The 27,462-nt window shown below is 47.4% G+C and overlaps 2 protein-coding genes across 3 annotated transcripts in view; both read left to right on the plus strand.

Annotated features, from left to right (window-relative positions):
- The first annotated feature begins 11,225 nt into the window (after positions 1-11,225).
- LOC139245788 (zinc finger protein 664-like) lies at positions 11,226-26,267 on the plus strand. Of its 2 annotated transcripts, none has more exons than XM_070871294.1 (2): positions 11,226-11,354; positions 25,095-26,267. In XM_070871294.1, exon 2 carries the CDS (start codon positions 25,457-25,459, stop codon positions 25,928-25,930), a length of 474 nt encoding a protein of 157 aa, XP_070727395.1. In that variant the 5' UTR covers positions 11,226-11,354; positions 25,095-25,456; the 3' UTR covers positions 25,931-26,267. The 2 variants fall into 2 exon arrangements, with proteins under 2 accessions (XP_070727395.1, XP_070727394.1); XM_070871293.1 differs by lacking the exon at positions 11,226-11,354 and adding an exon at positions 17,800-18,021.
- Positions 11,647-27,462, plus strand: part of LOC139245787 (zinc finger protein 229-like) — a 73,781-nt gene continuing 57,965 nt past the window's right edge. Inside the window, exons 1-2 of the mRNA XM_070871292.1 lie at positions 11,647-12,370; positions 13,339-13,892. The gene's annotated coding sequence lies outside the window, so the exon portion shown is untranslated. The remainder of the gene's footprint in view (positions 12,371-13,338; positions 13,893-27,462) is intronic.

The following is a 27,462-nucleotide window of genomic DNA, read 5'->3' on the forward strand; positions in this document are numbered from 1 at the left end:
GCCACCAAAGTGGATAACCTCACATTTATCTACATCATACTGCATCTGCCATGCATTTGCCCACTCATGCAACCTGTCCAAGCCACCCTACAACCTCTTAGCATCCTCCTCACAGCTCACACTGCCACCCAGCTTAGTGTCATCTGCAAACTTGGAGAGATTACATTCAATTCCTTCATCTAAATCATTAATGTATATTGTAAATAGCTGAGGTCCCAGCACTGAACCTTGCGGTACCTCACTAGTCACTATCTGCCATTCTGAAAAGGACCCATTTATGCCTACTCTTTGCTTCCTGTCTGCCAACCACGTCAATACATTACCCCCAATACCATGTGCTTTAATTTTGCACACTAATCTCTTTTGTGGGACCTTGTCAAAAGCTTTTTGAAAGTCCAAATACACCACATCTACTGGTTCTCCCTTGACCACCCTTTCATAAATCCATGCTGACTTGGACCGATCCTGTCACTGCTTTCCAAATGCGCTGCTATTACATCTTTAATAATTGATTCCAACATTTTCCCCACTACTGATGTCAGGCTAACCGATCTATAATTCCCTGTTTTCTCTCTCCCTTGTAAAAAAAGTGTTATTACACTCACTACCCTTAAATCCATAGGAACTGATTCAGAGTCGATAGAATGATGGAAAATGACCACCAATGCATCCACTATTTCGAGAGCCATTTCCTTAAGTACTCTGAGATGCAGACTATCAGGCCCTGGGGATTTATCGGCCTTCAATCCCACCAATTTCCATCACAAAATGTCCTGACTAATCAGGATTTCCTTCAGTTCCCCCTTCTCGCTAGACCCTCGGGCCCCTAATATTTATGAAAGGTTATTTGTGTCTTCCTTAGTGAAGATAGACCAAAGTATTTGTTCAATTGGTCTGCCATTTCTTTGTTCCCCATTATAAATTCACCTGATTCTGACTAGAAGCAACCTATGTTTGTTTTCAATAATCTTTTTCTCTTCACATATCTATAGAAGCTTTTGCAGTCAGTTTTTATGTATTCTGCAAGCTTCCTCTCATACTCTATTCCTTCTCTCAGATGTTGCCTGAACTGCTGAGATTTCCAGCAGTTTGTTATTATTTCAGATTTCAGCATCTGCAGTATTTTGCTTTTGTATTAGGAAAGAAAGACTTGTATTGATATAGCGCCTTTCATGTCCACCAAACGTCTCAAAACAGCCAATGAAGTACTTTTGGAGTGTAGTCACTGTTGTAATGTGGAAAACGCAGCAGCCAATTTGAACACAGCAAGCTCCCACAAACAGCAATGTGATAAATGACAGGATATCCTGTCCGTGTTATATTGGAAGATCGGGATATGTTATGGCAGGTCGGGGCCATAAAAGGAGCAGCGTGTGGCCCAGGGAACAGCGTGGAGGCATGCAGCTTCAGGGAGCAGCGCGAGCTGCAAAGGCAGCAAAGAGTGACGTCATCAAGGTCCAGGTTGATGATTGGACCGTGGGTCAGTGCAGCAGGAGCGGTGAGGTTGGGGCGAAGGAGCGGCGAGAGACTGTGGAGGGACGTGATTGGGGCCCAGGAGAGGTGTGAGTTCGGGGCCAGGGGCCCAGGGGCAGCACGGGCCAGCCCACACTGCAATATGTGTGTGCACTAGATCCATGCAACAGAGCTGGTCTTCAGTCGTCCTGGTTAATCCTTGCCACTGGACCAAGACCTAGCTCTGTCAAGCCCGTGTGGTGGCTTCTGTGCAACAGCCACCACACATTAAAAAAATCCATGCACAGGCATCTTCCTCCCTTCAGGATGTAGTTCGGGACCTGGAATATTAGGTCCTTTATTGAAATACCTGTGAACTCATCCTTTTTTGGCATGGAAGCAAGTCATCCTCGTTTCGAGGGATTGCCTATGATGATGATTTTCCCACCTCCGAATAAAACCCTTTGTCCTCCTCTACTGAGTTCTAAATTTCTCCCAGTCCTCCGGTGTGCTGCTTTTTCTGTCTAATTTATATGCCTCTTCTTTGGATTTAACACTATCCCTAATTTCCTTTGTTAGCCACGGTTGAGCCACCTTTCCCGTTTTATTTTTACACCAGACAAGGATACAATTGTTGAAGTTCATCCATGTGATCTTTAAATGTCCGCCATTGCCTATCCACCGTCAACCTTTTAAGTATCATTCACCAGTCTATCCTAGCCAATTCATGTCTCATACCATCGAAGGTACCTTTCTGAAAGTTCAGGACACTAGTCTTTGAATTAACTGTGTCACTATCCATTCTAATGAAGAATTCTACCATATTAATGTCACTCTTCCCCAAGGGGCCTCGCACAACAAGATTGCTAATTGATCCTCTCTCATTACACAACACCCAGTCTAGGATGGCCAGCTCTCCAGTTGGATCCTTGACATATTGGTCGAGAAAACCATCCCTTATACACTCCAGGCAATCCTCCTCCACTGTATTGCTACCAGTTTGGTTAGCCCAATCTATATGTAGATTAAAATCACTCATGATAACTGCTGTACCTTTATTGCACGCATCCCTAATTTCCTGTTTGATGCCATACCCAACCTCCCAACTACTGTTTGGTGGTCTGTACACAAGACCCACTCGCGTTTTCTGCCCTTTGATGTTCTGCACCTCTACCGATACAGATTCCATATCATCCAAGCTAATATCCTTCTTACTATTGCGTTAATCTCCTCTTTAACCAGCAACACTACCCCATCTCCTTTTCCTTTCTGTCTATCCTTCCTGAATATGGAATACCCCTCGATGTTGAGTTACCAGCCTTGGTCACCCTGGAGCCATGTCTCCGTAATCCCAATTACATCATATCCGTTAACAGCTATCTGCACCTTATTATGAATGCTCCTCACATTGAGACACAGTCTTCAGGCTTGTTTTTTTAACACTCTTTGTGCTTTTAGAATTATGTTGTAATGTGGCCCTTTTTGATTTTTGCCTTTGATTTCTCTGCCGTCCACTTTTCCCTATCTACTTTCTACCTTTTGCTTCTGCCCCCATTTTACTTCCCTTTGTCTCCCTGCATAGGTTCCCATCTCCCTGCTGTATTAGTTTAAACCCACCCCAACAGCACGAGCAAACACTCCCCCTAGGACATCAGTTCCGGTCCTGCCCAGGTGCAGACCGGTTGTATTGGTCCCACCTCCCCCAGAACCGGTTCCAATGTCCCAGGAATTTAAATCCCTCCCTCTTGCACCATTCCTCAAGAAACTTATTCATCTTAACTATCCTGCTATTTCTACTCTGACTAGCATGTGGCACTGGTAACAATCCTGAGATTACTACCTTTGAGGTCCTATTTTTTAATTTAACTCCTAGCTCCCTAAATTTAGCTTGTTGGACCTCATCCCATTTTTTTACCTAAATCGTTGGTACCTCATTATCCTATCCATATCCCTTTCTAGATTATTTGCATCTTCCTCACAACTTGGTTTCCCACCTATCTTTGTATCATCAGCAAATTTGACTGTGTTACACTTGGTCCCTTCATCCAAGTCATTAATATAAATTGTAAATAGTTGAGGTCCCAGCACTGATCCCTGCAGCACATCACTAGTTACAATTTGCCAACCAGAAAACGACCCATTTATACCGACTCTCTGTTTTCTGTTACTTAGCCAATCCTCTATCCATTCTGATATATTACCCCCAATCCCGTGAGCTCTTAGCTTGTGCAGTAACCTTTTGTGTGGCACCTTATCGAATGCTTTCTGGAAATGCAAATATACAACTTCAACTGGTATTCCTTTATGCACTCTGCTCATTACATCGCCAAGCAACTCCAGCAAATTTATTAACCATGATTTCCCTTTCATAAAACCATGCTGACTCTGCTTGACTGCAACATGATTTTCTAAATGTCCTGCTACTAATTCCTTAATGATGGATTCCAGTATTTTCCCAATGACCGATGGTAGGCTAACTGGTCTATGGTTTCCTGATCTCTGCCTCCCTCCTTACTTGAATACGGGTGTTACATTTGAAGTTTTCCAGTCTGCTGGGACCTCTCCAGAATTCAGGTAATTTTGGTAGATTACAACCAGTACATCCACTATCTCTGCAGCCACTTCTTTTAAGACCTTAGGATGCATGCCATCAGGTCCAGGGGATTTGTCCACCTTTAGTCCCATTTGTTTGCTGAGTACTTTATCTCTAGTGATAGTGACTGTTTTAAGTCCCCCCTCACCCCACCCTCACCACCGCAATAGCTCCTTGATTATGGGATATTTTTAGTGTCCTCTACCGTGAAGAAGAATACAAAATATTTGTTCAAAATCTCTGCCATTTCCGTGTTTCCCGTTATTAATTCTTCAGTCTCATCCTCTAAGGGACCAATGTTTACTTTAGCTACTCATTTCCTTTTTATATACCTGTCAATGCTCTTACTGTCTGTTTTTATATTTCTTGCTAGTTTGTTCTTATGCTATCTTTTCTGTCTTTATCATTTTTTTGTCGTCCTTTGCTGCTTTCTAAAAAATTCCCAATCTTCTGGCCTTCCACTGTCTTTCACAACATTATATCAGACAGGATGGGATTGGTGTCAGTGACTGGGGTGGGTTTATATCAGACAGGAGGGGATTGGTGTCAGTGACTGTGGGGTTGGTTTACATCAGACAGGAGGGGATTGGTGTCAGTGACTGTGGGGTTGGTTTATATCAGACAGGAGGGGATTGGTGTCAGTGACTGTGAGGTTGGTTTATATCAGACAGGAGGGGATTGGTGTCAGTGACTGTGGGGTTGGTTTATATCAGACAGGAGAGGATTGGTGTCAGTGACTGTGGGGTTATTTTTTTCAGACAGGAGAGAATTGGTGACATGGAATCATTGCAGTTTATGACACAGAATGAGGCCATTCGGCCCATCATGTCTGTGCGGCCGAAAAAGAGCTATCCAGCCTAATCACACTTTCCAGCTCTTGGTCCATCGCCCTGTAGGTTAACACACTTCCAGTGCATATCCAAGTACTTTTGTAAATGCGATGACGGTTTCTGCCTCTACTATTCTTTCAGGCAGTAAGTTCCAGACTCCCATCTCCCTCTGGAGGTTATGCTAGAAGTGTGTAAAACACAAGTTAGGACACAGCTGGAGTACTCACACAGTTCTGGTCATTACATTACCCTATTGGGCCAGCCCTTGCTCACCCTATTGGGCCAGCCCGGGCTCATCCTATTGGGCCAGCATGGGCTCACCCTATTGGACCAACATGGGCTCACCCTATTGGGCCAGCAGAGAAAATCAGCAGCTCATTTAGTTTATTCTCACTCTGCGCACAGTGGGGGCAGAACTGAACCCAACTTATAAGCTGGCAATGCATCGTTTCGGTCACACTGGGGAGAGGCTGTTCACCTGCACTGAGTGTGGGAAGGGATTCACTCATTCATCCGACCTGCTGAAACACCAGCAAGTTCACAAGTGGCTGCAGGGGTTGGTTTCTACTGTTACTGCTGCTGTTAATCACATCCTAACTGAATCATGTTCATTCTGTCAGTTGGGGATTGTTTCTGCTGATGTTAATAACCCCTATAACTGGGCTGGAGTTTAATATTTTGATATTTCAAATAACAGAGTGTGTCGATATTTGATGACTCCAAAATAAGAGACGAATTGACATCCTGTTACTGACTGCTCCATTTTGTGCCGTATCTCCTCTCTAACTCTGGATTATTTCAGTTCTTATACCTTCGGTTACTCTCAGGGGCAAGTCCCAGTTTCCCATACCTTCCAGAGTGCCTCTCCTAGCCTTGGTATCCAGGGAAGGTGTTGGTAACACGCCCAGGATCACTAAACATAAAACCCAGTCTGTTAATCACCTTCAGGTACTGGACTTAGCGTGTGCCCCACAGCATCTCTCTTACCTTCGATGTGTGAATGGAGCATCACGCCTGCAAACCTGGTTTCAATTTGTATTTGAATCCACTCAGCAAACATATTTTTTAAAATACGTACATGTAAACCAATCACATCAAATAATTGGCAAAGATTTAGAGTCAACAAGATGAATAAGTAAACACATTACGGCCCAAAAAAACAGCTCTATATTTACAGGAGAAAGTCTGTTATCTAATTCCTCAACTGTCTATTGGTGAGATGAGTGACTGAATCACTTTCCATGTGCAACAGAATCCATTCCCACTGTCCCCACATTTACAGTGTTGAGTCAGGTGGGTACACGAGTCTCACAGGCTGAACGATTGGTTGAAGGTGCATCCATACACACAACATGTGTCCTGTTTCTCCCCACTGTGATTGGTGTTTTTACAAAAGCTGATGATAAGGTGATCTTGATTAATCCGGGAATCTGTCAAATCTTGACGCAATGTTTGGTTTGAGTTTCCCAGCTGCAGATCCTCCCCTTCTAATACCCTGCAAATAAATGGTGCTTACAAATATTGTTACTTTAAATACAGGATAGAAATTCAGAACAGACATATCTAGATTCTACACAACATTCTGTCCCCTCCTGTCCCTCCTAAGCTGTAAATTCCTTATTCTAGACACTCTCCCTCCATCCTCACTGTCTAAATTAAACATTCCTTTCATCGTCTGAGATTTATTATCTCCAGAAAATGCTGAATCTGGTTGTGTGCAATTCCACAGACATTAGTTAACCTCTAAAGCCTCACCGTCAGTCGACTCGATGGGTGCCAGCAGGATTTCCACTGTGGTAGGCATCACAGCCTCAAATCCTGTCCTCAAATGACATCCACGCACTTCCCAGTTGAGGTCACTGGATCGGTATGAACAGTAGGGACACTGACTGATTTTTACTCATATTTAGCCCAGTGGTACTGAGGACAATTTTAATCCCTGAACTGCTGCCTTGGCTGAGGTCAACTCACAGCCCAGATCATGAATCGAACTTGGGAACTTCCCAGTCAGTATTGCAGTGTTCTAAAATTTGGGGGGTTGGGGGAGGGTTGGAACAGAATATTTTGAAACAAATTTGACTCCGCCTTTAACCAACACCTTCGTCACACTGCACAATTCTGAAATCTTTCCAAATTATGCAAGTGGATCATCAAACACAGTGAGACATTTTAGAAAGGCTCAAGTCACTGAAATAGACAGCTTTACAATCACTGCACAGTACAGAAAGGAGCGACTGTTGATGGGAGCTGTGTTAGTGAAGTCCTCTGACAACCCAAGATAAACTGGACTGTCCTTTTAACTATAATGAGGCAGAGAAAGGGGAGTCCCTGTCCCTGAAAATATCTGCCCCATTCCCCCAGGCAGTGGGAGGAGGAACAGCGCGCGGTCTCTTTATATCCTGATCCACCAAGCACCACCGGATGGGCTAAAGATCATAGAATGTTGATTGCATCAGGTTACACAGAACAACTGAAATGAGCACACAAAATCTATATATATATCATAGCATATATATATATATATATATATATAGCATATTTTTTTTCTTTATATATAGTGTTTGTGTATACAGAGCACATAATTTTTAATGTTTGCTAGTCAATTCCAGAGATAAATTATCTTCACCAATTATTTTCCAGCATTTTATTTCCAATGTAATTGCAGACTGTTTAATATCTTTACTATTTATTGATAACCCATTACCTTGTGTGGTCTTGTTTAGAAAGTGATGTCACACTGAGCATTCTGTTACCAAGGTGACCATGTCTGTCCGCAGTATTCAGTGGGAAAGAGGATTAAATCACACCGAGGATAATGAGGAGCCCCCCACCAGTCTCTGAGCTTTATTGTCCAGTGATCACCTCACCATCACACAGAAGCTCCTGATATTTACCTCCAGTGTGGATCATTGGTCGATGTGATGGGCAAAATGAAATTGTATGTGTGAAATAGGGGTTGGGGTGAAGGAGAGTTTGATGTGAGGGGGCTTGGGGTGAGGGGGGTTGCAGAGTAGGAGTGAGGGGGGTTGGGGTGAGGGGGGTTGGGGCGAGGGGGTGAAGGAGGGGTTGGGGTGAGGGGGGTTGGAGTGAGGGGGGTTGGGGTGAGCGGGTGAAGGTTGGGGTGAGGTGGTGAAGGAGAGGTTGGGGTGAGGGGGTGAAGGGGGGGAGTTGGGGTGAGGGGAGTTGGGGTGAGGGGAGTTGGGGTGAGGGATTAAAGGAGGGGTTGGGGTGAGGGGGGTTGGGGTGAGGGAGTGAAGGAGGGGTTGGGGTGAGGGGGTTGGGGCGAGGGGGGTTGGGGTGAGGGAGTGAAGGAGGGGTTGGGGTGAGGGGGGTTGGGGCGAGGGGGTGAAGGAGGGGTTGGGGTGAGGGGGGTTGGGGTGAGGGAGTGAAGGAGGGGTTGGGGTGAGGGGGGTTGGGGTGAGGGAGTGAAGGAGGGATTGGGATGAGGGTGGTTGGGGTGAGGGGGGTTGGAGTGAGGGAGTGAAGGAGGGGTTGGGGTGAGGGGGTGAAGGAGAGGTTGGGGTCAGGGAGTGAAGGAGGGGTTGGGGTGAGGGGGTTGGGGTGAGGGGTTTGGGGTGAGGGGGGTTGGGGTGAGGGGGGTTGGGGTGAGGGGGCTTGGGGTGAGGGTGTGGAGGAGGGGTTGGGGCGAGCAGTTGGAATAGTAGGGGTGGCTGGTGTGCAACCACACATTAAAAAAATCCATGCACAGGCATCTTCCACCCTTCAGGATGTAGTTTGGGATCCAGAATATTAGGTCCTTCATTGAAAAACCTGTGAACTCATCCCTTTTCGGCATAGAAACAAGTCATCTTCATTTCGACGGACTGTCTATGATGATGATGATGATGATGATGGTGCAAAGTTACCGAGAGGGTCCTTTACTATGGCAATAACTTCAAGGTGTAAACGACCTTGATCTTTGCTGGAACAAAAAGAAGAACTCCAGTTATGTTCAACTTCTTATCTGCAGTAATGGATCTTGAATACCACAGCACGGTGACAAAATTGAATGTAAGACTTTTTGAAAAAAATGCCTGGAATGAATGATTTGGAATCATGTGTTATCTTCCACGACAGATTGCTCGAGAGGGAAGATAAAGAACTTGCAGCAAACACATTGCAGATACCTTTTGTATTGTTCAATCACAAAGGCTGGACATAGGTTTGTGTGAAAATAAAATTGACTATCTAAATAGATAGGAGTTGCTGCTCAAGCATTCAGGAAGGGAAATGTAATCCATATAACCTAAGTTTGAGCTGTGGAGGGAAGACCTCTCACAGAGCGGTGCTATTTTTCCTTTTGTTTTTTTTTTGCAGAAGCAAGTGGAAGCGAGGTCGCAGGATGAAATATCGCAGCCAGCAAGGTCCAGGTGAACGAGGGAAGGCCAGTGTGCCTAGAATGCTGGGGAAACATTGCTGACCTACATTCTTCCTGGTTAAGCAACACCTCGATTTCAAAATGTTCATGCTTGTTTTCAGATCCCTCCCTGGCCTCGCCCCTCCCTATCTCTGTAATCTCCCCCAGCCCCACAACCGCTGAGATATCTGCTCGCCTCTAATTCTGCCTTTTTGAGCATCCCTGATGGTAATCGCTCAACCTTCTGTTGCCTCGACCCCAATCTCTAAAACCTCTCCACCTCCCATTCCTCCTTTAATCTGCTCCTGAAAACCTATGTCTTTGATCAAGCTTTTGGTCACCTGTCCTGATATCTGCTTATGTGGCTTGGTGTTATGTTTTTGTCTTATAATACTCTGTGAAATTCCTCAGGACGTTTTACACATTAAAGGCATGATATAAATACAAGTTTTTGTTTTTGTTTTTGCTGATTCCCTTGATTTGACCTTTCATGGTATTATATAGAATGTGCAGCATAGAAACAGGCCATTCAGCCCAACTGGTCCATGTTGGGGTTTAAACTCCACACGAACCTCCTCCCACCCTATCAACATATCCTCCTATTCCTCTACAGTGAGGAGTTCCACAATCACTGGTAGAAACATAGAAACATAGATAATAGGTGCAGGAGTAGGCCATTCGGCCCTTCGAGGCTGCACCGCCATTCAACAAGATCATGGCTGATCACCCACCGCAGCACCACCACCCCCCCCCACGCCCCCTCCACACCCGCCGACCCCCCCAGCCGCAAGGACCACATCCAACTCCCTCCCGAACACATCCAATGAACCGGCATCAACTACTCTCCGTGGCAGGGAACCCCACAGGCCAACAACTCCCCGAGTGAAGAAGTCTCTCCCCATCCCAGTCCCAAACAACCCACCCCCCATCTCAAGAACGTCCCCCCGCCCCCCCCACCCCAGCTCCGGACCCACCCAACACCGGGAACACTCCCCCCGCACACAACCCGCCCCTTCCCGTCAGAATCCTTCCCAAATGCCGAACACCCTCGGATGTCGAGCCCCCAGCCCCGCCCACCCCGGAGCCACACCCCCCCCGATGCCAACCACACCACATCCACCAACCGCCATCTGCGCAGTCAACCCGTCCACCCCACTCTGAACACTCCCCGCACCGAGGCACAGAGCCCCCAGGCCCGCCCCTCCAACACACTTCGCCCCCCCCAGACCTCCGCTGCAATGTGGCCCCTCCCATCCCCCGCCCTGTGTTTCTCCGCCCCCCCCAACTCCACCACTCTCCCCTCCATCCCCCGCCCCCGTCTCCCCTCCACTTCCCTCTGCCTCCCCACACAGGCTCCCATCTTGGGGGCGGCAGCCTTCTGGGGCTGGGAATTTTAGCCCCCAGCGTGGAAGTCCTGCTCCCGCCGCAGCATTGGCCTTACCACTCCTCAATGGAAGCGGAGCGCAATTTCCCACACTCCTAGCCCCCATCCAAAGTGCCAATGTGTGAGTGTATGCAGTGATTGTTGGCAGCCTATTCAACCTTGGGGGCATCACAGTCCAAAACAACGCCCCCTTCGCAGACTTGGCCTTTGCTGCTGGGGTGAGTGGACAGTGATCAGTAGCAGGAGCCCAGGACACTGAGGTTAACTGCAGTCTCCCCAACTGCAGCCCAGGCTGGGATCCGAATGACAGCCCCCACAGTGAGCAGCTGGAATGTGCAACCTCTCCTGGTCTGCACTGGGGAGCAAGGGAGGTCAAGGGTCAGCACAGAATCAAATCAACCTTGACCCCCAGCTTCCCTCACTCAGGAGAACCAAGTTGCATTGTATCATGACGTCTGTACTCTTCATGACGTCAACACGTTCCAGCGCGCGTCACCCTCGGCCGCCCGCCCACTGTTCCCGCGATCTCTCTCCCCATTGGTTGGGAGCTCCTGTCAATCAGGCCGTGGTCCCGGGTCACGTGCCCCCTCGAGTGCGCGCGCCGCCCAACGGTCGGAGGCGGAGAGAAGGTTCCGGAGCGGGGAGGAGGAGGAAGCGGCGGCGGCGGCGGCGGCGGCGGCGGCGGCGGCGGCGCAGGGGAGCCCCCGAACCGGCGGGGAGGCTTTCTAAACACCCGGGGTAGGCCTCAGGCCCCCAACAACAACCTGCGGCTCCGGCGTTTGCCCCGAGCTCGAGTGGGTCAGACCCTTCGGGGAGGCGGGAGGAGATTGTGGGGGCGGCGGAGGGTGTGGATCCGCGGGTGGGCCGGGGAGCTTCACCCACACCCGCTGCAGGCCTCAGGCCCCAATCACAGCCCACAGGCTGAGTCCGGGTTTGCCCCCCCCCCCGCGGTGACAGGCCCAGGGGCTGGCTCACTCTGGCTGCCTGCCTCTCCTCCACGATCAGGGAAGGAGGGAGAGAGAAATCGGGCAACTCGGGGCCAGTTAGTCTGACATCAGTCCTGGGGGGAAATGCTGCAATCCATTACTACACAAGTGTAACAGGGCACTGAGAAAATCAGGCTCTCAGTCTGCACTCAACATGGTCTTGTGGGAGGGAAATCGTCTTTAATACATTTATTAAGCTTTTTGAGGATGTCAGCAGCAGGGTGGATGAAGGGGAACCAGTGGCTGTAATGTTGCAGGATTTCCAAAACACATTTGATGTGCCACATAAAATGCTAATTGAGAGCTCACGGAGTTGGGGGTAATATATTAGCACGGATAGAGGATTGGTTAACGGACAGAGAGTCGGGATACACGGGCCATGTTCCGGTTGGCGGGCTGTAACTAGTGGGGTACTGCAAGGATCGGTCAGCTTTGGTCTTTGCTTTGGCCTCAGCTATTTACAATCTATATTAAAGACTTGGATGAAGGGATCAAGTACAATGTATCCAAGTTTGCTGACGATACAAAGCCAGGTGGGAAAGTACGCTGTGAGGAGGACACAAAGAGCCTGCAAAGGGATCATGGACAGGTCAAGAGAGTGGGCAATAAGGTGGCAGATGGAGTATAATGTGGGGAAATGTGAGGTTGTTCACTTTAGTAGGAAGAATAGAAAAACAATATTTTTTAAATGGTGAAAAACTAATAAATGTTAGTGTTCAGAGAGATTCAGGTGTCCTCGTACAGGAAACACAGAGCGCTGGCATGCAGGTACGGCAAGCAATCAGGAAGGCATGTGGGCCTTTATTGCCAGGGGGTTGGAGTACAAGAGTAAGGAAGTCTTGCTACAATTGTACAAGGCCTTGGTGAAACCACACCTGCAGTACTGTGCACAGTTTTGATCTCCTTATCTGAGGAAGGATATACTTGCCTTGGAGAGAGTGCAATGAAGGTTCACCAGATTGATTCCCGGGATAGGGGGATTGTCCTATGAGGAGGGATTGAGCAGTATGCGCCTATACGCTCCGGAGTTTAGAAGAATAAGAGGGAATCTCATTGAAACATGTAAAATTCTGAGGGGGACTGACAGGGTAGATGCTGACAGGTTGTTTCCCCTGACTGGGGAGTCTGGAAATAGGGCCCACAGTCTCAGAATAAGGGGGTTGGCCATATAAGACTGAGATGAGAAGCAATTTCTTCACTCAGAGGTTTGTAAATCTTTGGAATTATCCACCCCAAAGGGCTGTAGGTGCTGAGGTGTTGAGTATATTCAAGGCTGAGATAGATCGATTGTTGGACTCTGGGGGAATCAAGGGATATGGAGATCAGGCAGGAAAGTGGAGCTGAGGTTGAAGTTCAGCCATGATCATATTGAATGGCGGAGCAGGCCCAAGGGGCTGTATGGCCGATTCCTGCGCATAATTCTTGTGGTCTTTTGTCTTGTCGGTGCCCGGATGGCCCTGGAGAGGGAACATGCGGTGTGCATTGGTTCCTTGATGACTCCCGTGACTGGTGGCACCTCAGGGTATCGGAGTGTCTCATACACACTGGGAACAACATTCTGGTTTAGTTGGGAAGGTTCCCTTTGCTTTTGTTGCTTACTTTGGCGCCTTTTAATTCGATTGGATCACATGTTTGTCAGAACAAGAGAGGAAAGAATATTCCATGGAAGCTGGAATTGTCTGTTTTGATTTTCTGCCCTGGACTTACAGTGATGACTTTTGTGAACTCTTTTACAGGGTATTAGAAGGGGAGGATTTACAGACGGGAAACTCAAACCAAACCACATCAAGATCTGACAGAGTCACTCGATTCATCAGGACCTGAATATCATCGGCCTTTGAAAGTGGAAGGAGAAATGTTTGCCTGTTCTGCCTGTGGGAAAAGATTTCAAATATCAGTGTGACTGGAAAAGCACCGAGACATACACACCCGAATGATATTGTTCCAGTGCACTGACTGTGGAAAGAGCTTTAACCAGTTACACAGCCTGAAAAAACATCGCACCATTCACAGTGAGGAGAAACTGTACACATGTTCTGTGGGGACCAGGCTTCAACTGATCGTCCAACCTGGAGAGACACACGGACACCCCGCACCATGGAGAAACCGTGGAAATGTGGGGACTTTGGGAAGGGATTCAATTACCCATCCCTGTTGGAAACTCATCACTACAGTCACACCAGGGAGAGGTCGTTCTGCTCAGAGTGTGGGAAGGGATTCACTCGCTCATCCACCCTGTCGGCACACCAGCGTCACTGACACCACGTGGACTGGGAAAGTATGTTAAAGGGTAAGACTGTAGAAACGCAGTGGCAAACATTTAAGGAGATATTTCATAACTCTCAGCAAAGATTTATTCGTGAGAAATAAAGATGCTTAGAGAAGGCTGAACCATCCCTGGCTAACTGAGGAAGTAAAGGATGGTATCAAATTGAAAAAAAGGCATACAGTGTTGTGAAGGACAGTGAAGGCCAGAGGATTGGGAAATTGTTAGAAACCAGCAAAGGACGATTAAAAAAATGATGACAGAAAAGATAACAGTTGAGAGCAAACTAGCAAGAAATATCAGTAAGAGCTTCTACAGGTATATAAAAAGGAACCGAGTAGCTAAAGTAAACATTGGTCCTTTAGAGGATGAGACTGGAAAATTAATATTGGGAAACACGGAAATGGCAGAGATTTTGAACAAATATTTTGTATTGGTCTTCACGTTAGAGGACACTAAAAACATCTCAATGGTTGATAATCAAGGAGCTATTGTGCGGGGAGGGGGGACTTAAAACAGTCACTATCACTAGAGATAAAGTACTAAGCAAACTAATGGGACTAAAGGTGGACAAGTCCCCTGGACCTGATGGCATGCATCCTCGGGTCTGAAAAGAAGTGGCTGCAGAGATAGTGGATGCACTGGTTGTAATCTACCAAAATTCCCTGAATTCTCCAGCGGACTGGAAAACCGCAAATGTTACATTCCTATTTAAGAGACGGAGACAGAAAGCAGGAAACTATAGACCAGTTAGCCTACCATGTCATTGGAAAATACTGGAGTCCATCATTAAGGATGTAGTAACAGGACATTTAGAAAATCATATTGCAGTCAAGCAGAGTCAGCATGGTTTTATGAAAGGGAAATCATGTTTGACAAAGTTGCTGGAGTTGTTTGAGGATGTCATGAGCAGAGTGGATAAAGGAGAACCTGTTGATGTCATATATTTGGATTTCCAGAAAGCATTCGATAAGGTGCCACACAAAAGGTTACTGCACAAGCTAAGAGCTCACGGGCTTGGGGGTAATATATTAGCATGGATAGAGGATTGGCTAAGTAACAGAAAACAGAGAGTTAGGATAAATGGGTCATTTTCAGGTTGGCAAACTGTAACTAGTGGTGTGCTGCAGGGATCAGTGCTGGGGCTTCAACTATTTATAATTTATATTAATGACTTGGATGAAGGGACTTAGTGTAATGCAGCCAAATTTGCTGCTGATACAAAGATAGGTGGAAAGCAAGTTGTGAGGAGGACGCGAAGAATCTACAAAGGGATTTGGATAGGCTCAGTGAGTGGGCAAAAATCTGGTAGATGGACTATAATGTGGTAAAATGTCAGGTTATCCCCTTTGGTAGGAAAAATTTAAAAAATTATTATTTAAATGAGGACGATTACAAAATGCTGTAATACAAAGAGATCTGGGCGTTCTTATACATGAAACGCAAAAAGTTAGCATGGAAGTACAGCAAACAATCAGGAAGGCAAATGGAATGCTGGCCTTTATTGCAAGGGGGATGGAGTATAAAAGTAGGGAAGCCCTGCTACACCTGTACAGGGCGTTGGTAAGACCACACCTGGAGTACTGCGCAGTTTTGGTCTGGACTTGTCTCTTTTCCCGTGCCGAGGAGATTGCTACACCAGACGGGAGGGGCAACATTTGGGGACACTGATTCCCCACCAATTCCCATTCCCCTTCTTGTGGATAATGGAGGGGCCACTGTGTGTAATGTGCAAGTCAGTAAGAATTGTCAGCCAGCTCTTTCTAATTGGAGATGTTCTTCAGTGGAAACTTTCATACTATTGTAGATTTTGTACCAAAGATCAACTTAGGATTAAAGTAAAAGTTCATAATTTTATTGCAAACTAACTTTCTGTTGAGAGTCGCTGAATTAAGGGGAAAGATAACGCACACTGTTTCTTAAATGGACACTGCAGCCCCGAGAACACAATCAGCAATATATCCAGAATATTAAAGTCCAGCCCAGTTATAGGATTATTAACATCAGCAGAAACAAACCCCCAACTGTCAGAATGAACATGGTTCAGTTGGGATGTGATTAACAGCAGCGATAACAGCAGATTCCAACCCCTGCAGTCACTTGTGAACTCGCTGGTGTGTCAGTAGGTCGGATGACTGAGTGAATCCCTTCCCACGCTCTGACCAGGTCAACGGTTTCTCCCCAGTGTGAACTCTATCGTGAGTTACAAGTTGGGATGACCCAATGAATCCCTTCCTCCACACGGGGCAGATGAACGGCCTCTCCCCAGTGTGACTGCGTCGATGAATTTCCAGCTCTCACGGTTTTCTGAATACCTTCCCACAGTCCCCACATTTCCATGGTTTCTCCATGGTACGGATATCCTTGTGACTCTCCATGGTTGGACGATCAGTTGTGAATGGTGTGATGTTTTTTCAGGCTGTGTAACTGGATAATGCTCTTTCCACAGGCAGTGCACTGGAACACTCTCACTAGGGTGTGTGTCTTGGTGCCTTTCAAGTCACACTGATGTTTGATATCTTTTCCCACAGACAGAACAGGCAAACATTTCTCCTTCCACTTTCAAAGGCCAATGATATTCAGGTTCTGATGAATCGATTGACTCCGTCAGATCTTGACGTGATGTTTGGTTTGTGTTTCCTGTCTGAAAATCTCCCCTTCTAACACGCTGTAAAAGGAGATAACAAAAATCACTGTCAGTACAAGACAGAAATTCAGAATAGACACATCTAGTTTCCATGGAACATTCTTTCCACTCTTGCTCTTCCAAACCTGTAAATCCCTGTCCCACACATTGTCCCTCCTGCTGTGCTGAAATCCAAATCAACACACATTTCTAGACTGTTTCTCCTCCACTCCCAGTTTTCACCACCAATTCTGTCTGGGTTCCGGTCTACACTCACTGGTTCCCCTCCCCCTCCTCCCCTGAAGGAACAGTGCAGATGGAGCTTTACTCTGTATCTTACCCTTGCTGTACCTGCCCTGGGAGTGTATGATGCGACAGTGTAGAGGGAGCTTTACTGTGTATCTGGCTCTTGCTGTATCAACATGGGAATGTTTGATGGGACAGTGTAGAGAGAGCTTTCCTCGATATCTAACCCTTGCTGTACCTGCCCTGGGAATGCTTGCTAGGACAATGTAGAGGGATCTTTGCTTTGTATTTAACACGAGCTGTCCCATCCCTGGGAGTTGTTGGATGGTACAGTGTGGAGGGAGCTTTACTCTGTATCTAACCCATGCTGTACCAGCCATGGGCGTGTTTGACGGACCAGGGTAGAGGGAGCTTTATGGTGTATCTAGGAGCTTTCCTCTGTATCTAAATGATGCTATACTTGCCCTGTGAGTTTTTGATGGTAATTGCAGAGCAAGCTTTGCTCTATCTAAACTGTGCTGTACCTGCCCTGGGAGTGATTGATGGGAAGGTATAGAGTGAGATTTTCTCTATCTCACCCGTGCTGCACCTGCCCTGGGAGTGATTGATGGGAAGGTAAAGAGGGAGATTTTCTCTATCTAAACCGTGCTGTACCTGCCCTGGGAGTGATTAATGGGAAGGTAAAGAGGGAGATTTTCTCTATCTAACCCATGCTGTACCTGCCCTGGGAGTGATTGATGGGAAGGTATAGAGTGAGATTTTCTCTATCGAACCCATGCTGTACCTGCCCTGGGAGTGTCTAATTAGTGAGTGAAGACCAGAAGCACAAACGAATATAAGAAATAGGAGCAGCAGCAGGCCATACTGCCCCTCGAGCCTGCTCCGCCACCCAACACGATCATGGCTGATCCGATCATGGACTCGGGTCCAATTCCCTGCGCTCCATATAACCCTTTATTCCCTTATCAGTTAATAAACTGTCTATTTCTGTCTTAAATTTATTCAATGTCCCATCTTCCACAGCTCTCTGAGGCAGCGAATTCCACAGATTTACAACCCACCGGAAGCTGGGCAGGTGGAAGAGGTATCAGTGGGAGAGCATTTTGGTGGTAGTGATCATAATTCAGTTGGATTTAGGTTGGATATGGAAAAGGACAAAGATAGACCAGGAATCATCCCCATAGGCAGTCCCTCAGAATCGAGGAAGACTTGCTTCCACTCCCAAAGTGGGTTCTTTGATGGCTGAACAGTCCGATATGAGAGCCACAGACCCTGTTGCAGGTGAGACAGACATTCGTCGAGGGAAGGGGTGGGTGGGGCTGGTTTGCCGCGCGCTCCTTCCGCTGCCTGCGCTTGACCTCTTCACGCTCTTTGCGTTGAGACTCGAAGAGCTCAACACCCTCCCGGATGCACTTTCTCCATCTCGGGTGGTCTTCGGCCAGGACCTCCCAGGTGTCAGTGGTGATGCCGCACTTTATCAGGGAGGCTTTGAGGGTGTCCTTATAATGTTTCCGCTGCCCACCTTTGGCTCGTTTACCACGAAGGAGCTCTGCATAAAGCATTTGCTTCGGGAGTCTCGTATCTGGCATGCGAACTATGTGGCCTGCCCAGCGAAGTTGATCGAGTGTGGTCAGTGCTTCAATATTGGGGATGTTAGCCTGGATGAGGACACTGATGTTGGTGCGCCTGTCCTCCCAGGGAATTTGCAGGATCTTGCGGAGACATCATTGGTGATATAGCTCCAGCGACTTGAGGTGCCGTCTATACATCGTCCATGCCTCAGATCCATACAGGAGGGCGGGTATTACTACAGCCCTGTAGACTATGAGCTTGGTGGTAGATTTGAGGGCCTGGTCTTCAAACACTCTTTTCCTCAGATGGCCGAAGACTGCACTGGCGCACTGGAGGTGATGTTGAATCTCCGCATCAATGTCTGCCTTTGTTGATGAGAGGCTCGCGAGATATGGGAAATGGTCCATGTTATCGAGGGCCGCGCCGTGAATCTTGATGATTGGAGGGCAGTGCTGTGCAGCGGTAACAGGCTTGGTGGAGGACCTTTGTCTTACGGGTGTTAAGTGTAAGGCCCATGCTTTCATATGCCTCAGTGAATACATTGACTATATCCTGGAGTTCAGCCTCTGAATGTGCACAGACGCAGGCATCGTCCACATACAGCAGCTCCACGACAGAGGTTGGGGTGATCTTGGACCTGGCCTGGAGGTGGCGTAGGTTAAACAGCTTCCCACTGGTTCTGTAGTTTAGTTCCACTCCAGCGGGGAGCTTGTTGATTGTGAGGTGAAGCATGGCGGTGAGGAAGATTGAGAAGAGGGTTGGAGCGATAACGCAGCCCTGTTTGACCCCGGTCCGGACGTGAATTGGGTCTGTAATGGATCCGTTGAGAAGGATCACGGCCTGCATGTCATCGTGAAGCAGGCGAAAGATGTTGACAAACTTTTGGGGGCATCCGAAACGGAGGAGGATGCTCCATAGACCCTCATGGTTGACAGTGTCAAAGGCCTTTGTAAGATCGCAAAAGGCCATGTATAAGGGCTGGCGCTGCTCCCTGCATTTTTCCTGCAGCTGTCACGTTGCAAAGATCATGTCCGTTGTGCCCCGTCGGGGACGAAATCCACATTGTCATTCCGGGAGGAGCTCCTCGGCCACAGGGAGAAGACGATTGAGGAGAACTCTAGCAACAACTTTCCCAGTGGCTGATAGCAGGGAGATTCCCCTGTAGTTGCCGCAGTCGGATTCGTCCCCTTTTTTAAAAAAAAATGGTCACAATCACTGCATCTCTGAGATCTCCCAGCATGCTCTCCCTCCAGATGAGAGAAATGAGGTCATGTATCCGTGCCAACCGTGCCTCTCCGCCATACTTTAGCACCTCAGCAGGGATTCCCTCCGCACCCGTAGCCTTGTTGTTCTTGAGCTGTTTTATGGCTTTGCCTACCTTGTGCAACGTTGGAGTTTCACTGAGTTGGTGGCGATCGCATGCTGCAGGATGGAGCCGAGAACACTCGAGTCAAAGGCAGAGTCTTGATTGAGGAGATCTTCAAAGTGCTCCTTCCATCGGGCCCTGACAGCCTCGGTGTCCTTGATGAGTGTTTCCCCATTCTTGGCCAGGAGTGGGGTAGGGCCTTGGGAGTTTGGACCGTAGGTGGCCTTGACTGCCGTGAAGAATCCTCGCATACCGTGACTATCGGCCAGTTGTTGTATCTCCTGTGCTTTCTCCATCCACCACCTGTTCTTTAGGTCCTGAGTTTTTAGTTGGACCTGAGCCTTGAGCCATCTGTAATGTTGTTTTGCAGCTCCCGAGTTGGAATATTGCTTGAGGCTCAGAAATGCTTTGCGCTTGCGATCTATTACTTCTTCGATCTCCTGGTCATTTTCATCAAACCAGTCCTGATGTTTCCTGGTTGAGTGACCAAGTGTCTCTTCACAGCCACTGGTTCGAGAGACCTGGAGGGCAGACCAAGCACTGTGGGTATTCAGCATCTCAGGGTCATCAAGGCACGCCAGATTGGCTGTGAGGCGCTGGCTGTATAGGGCTTTCTTAGCTGGGTCTCTATATACCCCAGCATTAAGGGACAGGATATATCTTCATTTAGAAAGACACGGATTAATAAACTACAGCCAGCGTGGATTTGTTCAGGGAAGATCGGGTCTGACTAACTTCATTGAATTTTTTGAGGAGGTAACAAAGAGGGTTGATGAGGGGTAGTGTGTTTGCTGTAGTGCATATGGATTTTAGCAAGGTATTTAATAAGGTCCCACATTGCAGACTGGTCATGAAAGTAAAAGCCCATGGGATCCAGGGCAAAGTGGCAAGTTGGATCCAAAATTGGCTCAGGCCGGAAGCAAAGGGTAATGGTCAATGGGTGTTTTTGTGACGGGAAGGCTATATCCAGTGGGGTTCCGCAGGGCTCAGCACTAGGTCCCTTGCTTTTTGTGGTATATATCAACAATTTAGACTTGAATGTAGGGGGTATGATTAAGAATTTTGCAGATGATACTAAAATCGGCTGTGTGGTTGATAATGAAGAAGAAAGCTGTCGGCTGCAGGAAGATATGAATGAACTGATCAGGTGGGCTGAACAGTGGCAAATGGAATTCAATCTGGAGAAGTGTGAGGTAATGCATTTGGGGAGGGCGAACAAGGCAAGGTAATACACATTAAATGGTAGGACACTGAGAAGTGTAGAGGAACAAAGGGACCTTGGAGTGCAGGTCCACAAATCCCTGAAGGTAGGTGGACAGGTAGATAAGGTGGTTAAGAAGGCATATGGAATACTTGCCTTTATTAGCCGAGGCATAGAATACAAGAGCAGAAAGGTTATGCTTGAACTGTATAAAACACTAGTTAGGCCACAGCTGGAGTACTGCATGCAGTTCTGGTCACCACATTACAGGAAAGATGTGATTGCACTGGAGAGGGTACAGAGGAGATTTATGAGGATGTTGCCTGGACTGGAGAATTTTAGCGATGAGGAAAGATTGGATAGGCTGGGGTTGTTTTCTTTGGAACAGAGGAGGCTGAGGGGAGACCTAATTGAGGTGTATAAAATTATGAGGGGCCTAGTTGGAGTGGATAGGAAGGACCTATTCCCCTTAGCAGAGGGTCAACAACCAGGGGGCGTAGATTTAAAGTGGTAGGTTTAGAGGATGGTGGGGGTCTGGAACCCACTGCCTGAAAGGGTGGTAGAGGCAGAAACCCTCGTTGCATTTAAAACGAACTCGGATATGCATTTGAAGTGCCGTGACCTACAAGGCCACGGACCAAGAGCTGAAAAGTGGGATATGGCTTGATAGCTCTTTGTCGGCCGGCATGGACACGATGGGCTGGAATGGCTTCATTCAATTCTGTAAATTTCTGTGGTTCTATGACCCTGTACTTAAAGTGATGACAGTTGTAAATTATGAAAAATATAGAAGATTAAAGGGTGATCTAATTGAGATGTTTAAGATTAAAGGAGTTGATAGGGTGGATGGAGAGAAACAATTTCCTCTGGTGGAGGAGTCCACAACAAGGGGACACAACCTTAAAATCAGAGCCAGGCCGTTCAGGGTGAGGTCAGGAAGCACTTCCTCACACAAATGCTGATTGGCTGTTTCTCTTGGTTGGAGAGTCTAGAACTTGGGATCACAGTCTCAGGATAACGGACGGCCATTTAGGACTGAGATGAGGAGAAATGTCTTCACTCAAAGGGTTGTGAATCTTTAGAATTCTCTGCCCCAAAGAGCTGTGGATGCTCAGTCGTTGAGTATATTCAGGGCTGAGATCGATAGATGTTTGGACAGTAAAGAAATCAAGGGATACGGAGATAGTGCGGGAAAGTGGAGCTGAGGTAGAAGATCAGCCTTGATCTTATTGAATGGCACAGCAGGCTCGAGGGGCTGTTTAACCCACTCCTGCTCCTATTTCTTATGCTCTTAAAGTCTAATGAAAATCTGGAACTCTGTTCCCCATAAAACGGAGGCTGGGGACCAATTGAAAATTCCAAAACTGAGATTGATAGATTGTTCTTAGGCAAGTGTATTAATGGCGATGGAACCAAGGCAGGTAGACGGAGTTAAAATACTGATCAGCCACAATCTCATTGAATGGTGGGACAGGCTCAAGGGGCTGAATGGCCTTTTCCTGTTCCTATGTTCCTACTTACAGTGATGATTTTTGTAAACAGCTTTTACAAGGGATTAGAGGGGGAGGATATGCAGACAGGATTAAACCTGGGTCCCTCCTGTTCCTATGACTCAGTCACACTGGGCGTTGCCTTTACCCACTGAGCCATTGGGAGGAGGGTCCAGTGACCCTGCTGGAAAATGCACATGCGAGGCCTCGGGTGAGGACAGTGGAATAGCCTGTCAACACTTACTGTCGAGGTTCACACAGGGAGATTGGGCACATGGGTCACATATTGGAGAGAAATTGGTGAGTTTACAACTGAACCCAGCCAGAGTCAACACCTTCAGGGGAGGGGAACCAGTGAGTGTAGAACTGAACCCAGCCAGAGTCAGCACCTTCAGGGGAGGGGAAGGGAACCAGTGAGTGTCGAACTGAACCCAGACAGAGTCAGCACCTTCAGGGGAGGGGAACCAGTGAGTGTCGAACTGAACCAGTGAGTGTAGAACTGAACCCAGCCAGAGTCAGCACCTTCAGGGGAGGGGAACCAGTGAGTGTAGAACTGAACCCAGCCAGAGTCAGCACCTTCAAGGGAGGGGAACCAGTGAGTGTAGAACTGAACCAGTGAGTGTGGAACTGAACCCAGCTAGAGTCAGCATCTTCAGGGGAGGAGAGGAGAGAAGGATAAAATAGTAGGAATTTGTACAATGTGCCTTGTGCTTGCTCTCTCCCTGGATCCTGAAACTACAGAACTCACTCTTCCCTCTCTGAAGTCTGCAGGCTCGAAAACTGAAGCTTGGTGGCCCTCAGTCCCGACTCCTTGATTTACCTCCCCTTCTCTCCTCCTCTTTCCCCCTTGCTTGTGTTCTACACTCTGGGCCTTGGGCCTTCCCTGGGGATTCTCAGTATGAACAGGGAGATGTGTGTTGATACAGGATGTCCCAGCTCTCCACCTTTAAAGGGACAAGGAGAGGACCAGCTGGGTTGAATGGCCCTGCTTTCTGACATCACTGCAGTGCCGAGCAACCAACCTCCCTGAGCCCTGCTCATTATGGGCTGGGTTTAGTGTTTGATGGGACAGTGTAGAGGGAGCTTTACTCTGTATCTAACTGGGCTGTGCCTGCCCTGGAAGTGTTTCAGAACATAAGAAATAGGAGCAGGAGTCGGCCATTTGGTCCCTTGAGCCTGCTCCGCCATTCAATATCATGGCTGATCTGATCATGGACTCAGCTGCACTTCCCCGCCCGCACCCCATAACCCTTTATTCTCTTATCGCTCAAAAATCTGTCAATCTCCGCCTTTAATATATTCAATGACCTAGCCACCACAGCTCTCTGGGGCAGAGAACTCCATGGATTTACAACCCTCTGAGAGAAGAAATTTCTCCTCATCTCAGTTTTAAATGGGCGGCCCCTTATTCTAAGACTATATCCCCTAGTTTTAGTTTCCCCTATGAATGGAAATATCCTCTCTACATCCACCTTGTCGAGCCCCCTCATTATCTTATAAGTTTCAATAAGATCTCCTCTCATTCTTCTGAATTCCAATGAGTAGAGGCCCAACCTACTCAACTTATCCTCATAAGTCAACCCCCTAATCTCTGGAATCAACCTCGTGAACCTTCTCTGGACAGCCTCCAATGCAAGTATATCCTTCCTTAAATACAGAGACCAAAACATATGAAGGTTAAAATCACCCATGATTATTGCTGTTCCTTTTTTTACAAGACTCCATTATTTCTCGATTTATACTCCGTCCAATCGTGTAGCTACTGTTAGGGGGCCTATAGACTACGTCCACCAGTGACTTTTTCCCTTTATTATTCCTTATCACCACCCAAACTGATTCAACCTCTTGATCCTCTGATCCAATATCGTTTCTCACTAACGCACTGATCCCATCCTTTATTAACAGTGCAACCAGAACTCCTTTTCCTTTCTGTCTGTCCTTCTGAATTGTCAAATACCCCTGAATATTTTGTTCCAAGTCCTGGTCACCTTGCAACCATGTCTCTGTAATGGCTATCAGATCTATTTGTGTCGTTAACTCATCTATTTTGTTACAAATGCTACGTGCATTTAGACAAAGAACTTTTCAATTTATTTTTTTAACCCTTTTTTCCTGCTTGTTTCCTCTGACTTAAAACTCACTTTCTACATGTTTGATAGGACAGTGTAGAGGGAGCTTTACTCTGTATCTAATCTGTGCTCAACCTGGTCTGGGTATGTTTGATGGGACAGTGTAGAGGGAGCTTTACTCTGTATCTAACCCCGTGCTGTACCTGGTCTGGGTGTGTTTGATGGGACAGTGTAGAGGGAGCTTTACTCTGTATCTAACCTGTGCTGTACCTGGTCTGGGTGTGTTTGATGGGACAGTGTAGAGGGAGAGGGAGCTTTGCTCTGTACCTGACCAGAACATGCTTCAGGCACACACTCGGTGTTCAGAATACCCATAGAATACAGTGTCGACGTGAACCCAGCCAGAGTCAGCACCTTCAGGGGAGGGGAGGGAGGGGAACCAGTGAGTGTGGAACTGAACCCAGTCAGAATCAGTACCTTCAGTGGAGGAAAAAAACAGCGAGAAGAAAGAAATTATGGAGATGGTGCGATGGATTTGGGTTTCAGCTCCGGGAAGAGGGAGAGTGTGTGGGATGGGTATTTACAGCTTTGGGGGAACAAGAGAGGAAAGAATGTTCTATAGAAACAGTAGTGAGTTTTGTAAACTCCTTTTACAGGGTGTTAGAAGGGGAGGATTTACAGATGGGGAATTGGAAGCAAACATCACGTCAAGATCTGACAGTCATTCGATGCATCAGGACCTGAATATCATCGGTCTTTGAAAGTGGAAGGAGAAATGTTTGTCTGTTCTGTCTGTGGGAATAGATTTCAAACATCAGTGTGACTGGAAAAGCACCGAGACACACACACCCGAGTGAGAGTGTTCCAGTGCACTGACTGTGGAAAGAGCTTTAACCAGTTACACAACCTCAAAAAACATCGCACCATTCACAGTGGGGAGAAACCGTACACGTGTTCTGTGTGTGGACGAGGCTTCAACTGATCGTTCAACCTGGAGAGACACAAGAACGTCCACACAATGGAGAAACCATGGGAGTGTGGGGACTGTGGGAAGGGATTCAGTTACCCGTCTGAGCTGGAAATTCATCAACGCAGTTACACTGGGGAGAGGCCATTCACCTGCTCTGATTGTGGGAAGGGATTCATTAATTCATCCCACCTGAAGACACACCAGCGAGTTCACACTGGGGAGAGACCTTTCAAATGTTCGGACTGCGGGAAATGCTTTAAAAGTTCCGGGCTCCTTGGGCGCCATAAACTTGTTCACATTGATAAGGGAGCTTTTAAATGTTCTGACTGTGAGAAGAGCTTTAAAACCAAAACGGAGCTGCTGATACACCAACGAGTTCACACTGGGGAGAGACCGTTCACCTGTTCCGTGTGTGGGAAGGGATTCTCTGTGTCATCCCAGCTCACTATGCACCTCCTTGTTCACACCAATAAGAGGCCTTTTAAATGTTCTGACTGTGAGCAGAGCTTTAAAATCAAATAGTTTGATGACACACCAACGTATCCACACCAGGGAGAGGCCGTTCACCTGCTCAGTGTGTGGGAAGGGATTCAGTGATTCATTCACCCTGCTGACACACCAGCGAGTTCACACCGGGAAGAGGCCGTTCACCTGCTCAGCGTGTGGGAAGGGATTCAGTATTTCATCCACCCTGCTGAGACACCAGCGCATTCACAAGTGACTGCAGGGTTTGTATTCTGCTGTGAATCACATCGGGACTGAACCGTGTTCATTCTGACAGTTGGGTTGTGTTTCCCCTGTAACTGGGCTGGAGTTTAATTTTCTGGATATCTGACAAATAAATCAGCTTTGGTTCCAACACAGTGTGTCCATTCCTTGATTTCTCCAATATAAGAGGAGAATAATTGTTCTGTTACCAACTGTTCCTTTTTTGGAACTTTTCTCCTTCATTTAACAATGACCTGTCCTTATGTAGCACCTCACATGATCTCAGGATGTCCCAAAGTGCTTTACAGCCAATGAAGTACAACAACATCAAAGTACATTTGAAGTGCATTCACTGTTGTAGTATAGGAAATGCAGCAGATGATTTACACACAGCAAGCTGCCATGAACAGCAATGGCCAGATAATCTGTTTGAGTGATATTGGTTGAGAGCTGATGGGGCCTCGGTTGAATGACTCATCTGAAAGATGGCAACACTGACAGTGCAGCAATCCTGTGCTGTACCTGCCCTGGGAGTGTTTGATGGGACAGTGTAGAGAGAGCTTTACTCTGTATCTAACCCTGTGCTGTACCTGCCCTGGGATTGTTTGATGGGACAGTGTAGAGGGAGCTTTATTCTGTATCTAACCCCATGTGTACCTGACTGGAGAATGTTTCAGGCAGACACTTGGTGCTCAGAATATACTATTCCATGGCAATGATATCCATCACCTCGATGAGAACAAAATTTAACCCAAAGATAAGAGACCCATCAGTTCCTCCCCCGGACACAGATCCAGAGGGACAGTGAGTGGCCCGAACATTGTTGTACAGTGTGTTCGATAGTTCCTCCCTGGGTCTGAGCCTTTTGGTGATGATTTGAATTTGATGCCCTCGAGTTACTGACTCACCGACTGGTGGAAATAGTTTTTCCTCATTTACCTGAGGAGGTGCGTGGAGAGGCGGGAGTTCCGGGGATCGGAGAGGCCTACAAAAGGCCAGTGAGACCGGGAGCAGCGTCGAGGAGATGCGAGGAGAGGCGTGGCTTGTGCAGCTACAGGGCGAAGGCAAAAAAGAAGCAGAAAGAAATAGAAAGGTGACGTCACAGCCAAGGTTGGCTGGTGATTGGTAAGTAGGTTTACTTTTTTCTCTTCTATATCAGTCAGTAACCTTTAGCATTGTTGTCAATTTAAGTTAATCTAAGGGTTAAGTCATGGCAGGAGAGCTCGGACATGTGTTATGCTCCTCCTATACTATGTGGGAAATCGGGGATGCCTTTGGTGTCCCTGACGACTACGTGTGCGGGAGGTGTATCCGCCTCCAGCTCCTGACGGACCGCATTGCGGAAT

The sequence above is a fragment of the Pristiophorus japonicus genome, unplaced genomic scaffold (assembly GCF_044704955.1).
Source record: "Pristiophorus japonicus isolate sPriJap1 unplaced genomic scaffold, sPriJap1.hap1 HAP1_SCAFFOLD_236, whole genome shotgun sequence".
In the NCBI taxonomy this organism is placed as follows: Eukaryota; Metazoa; Chordata; class Chondrichthyes; family Pristiophoridae; genus Pristiophorus; species Pristiophorus japonicus.

Excerpts from the sequence above, each read along its gene's own strand:
- LOC139245788 (XM_070871294.1), top strand. The coding sequence starts at position 25,457 with ATGGAGAAACCATGGGAGTGTGGGGACTGTGGGAAGGGATTCAGTTAC.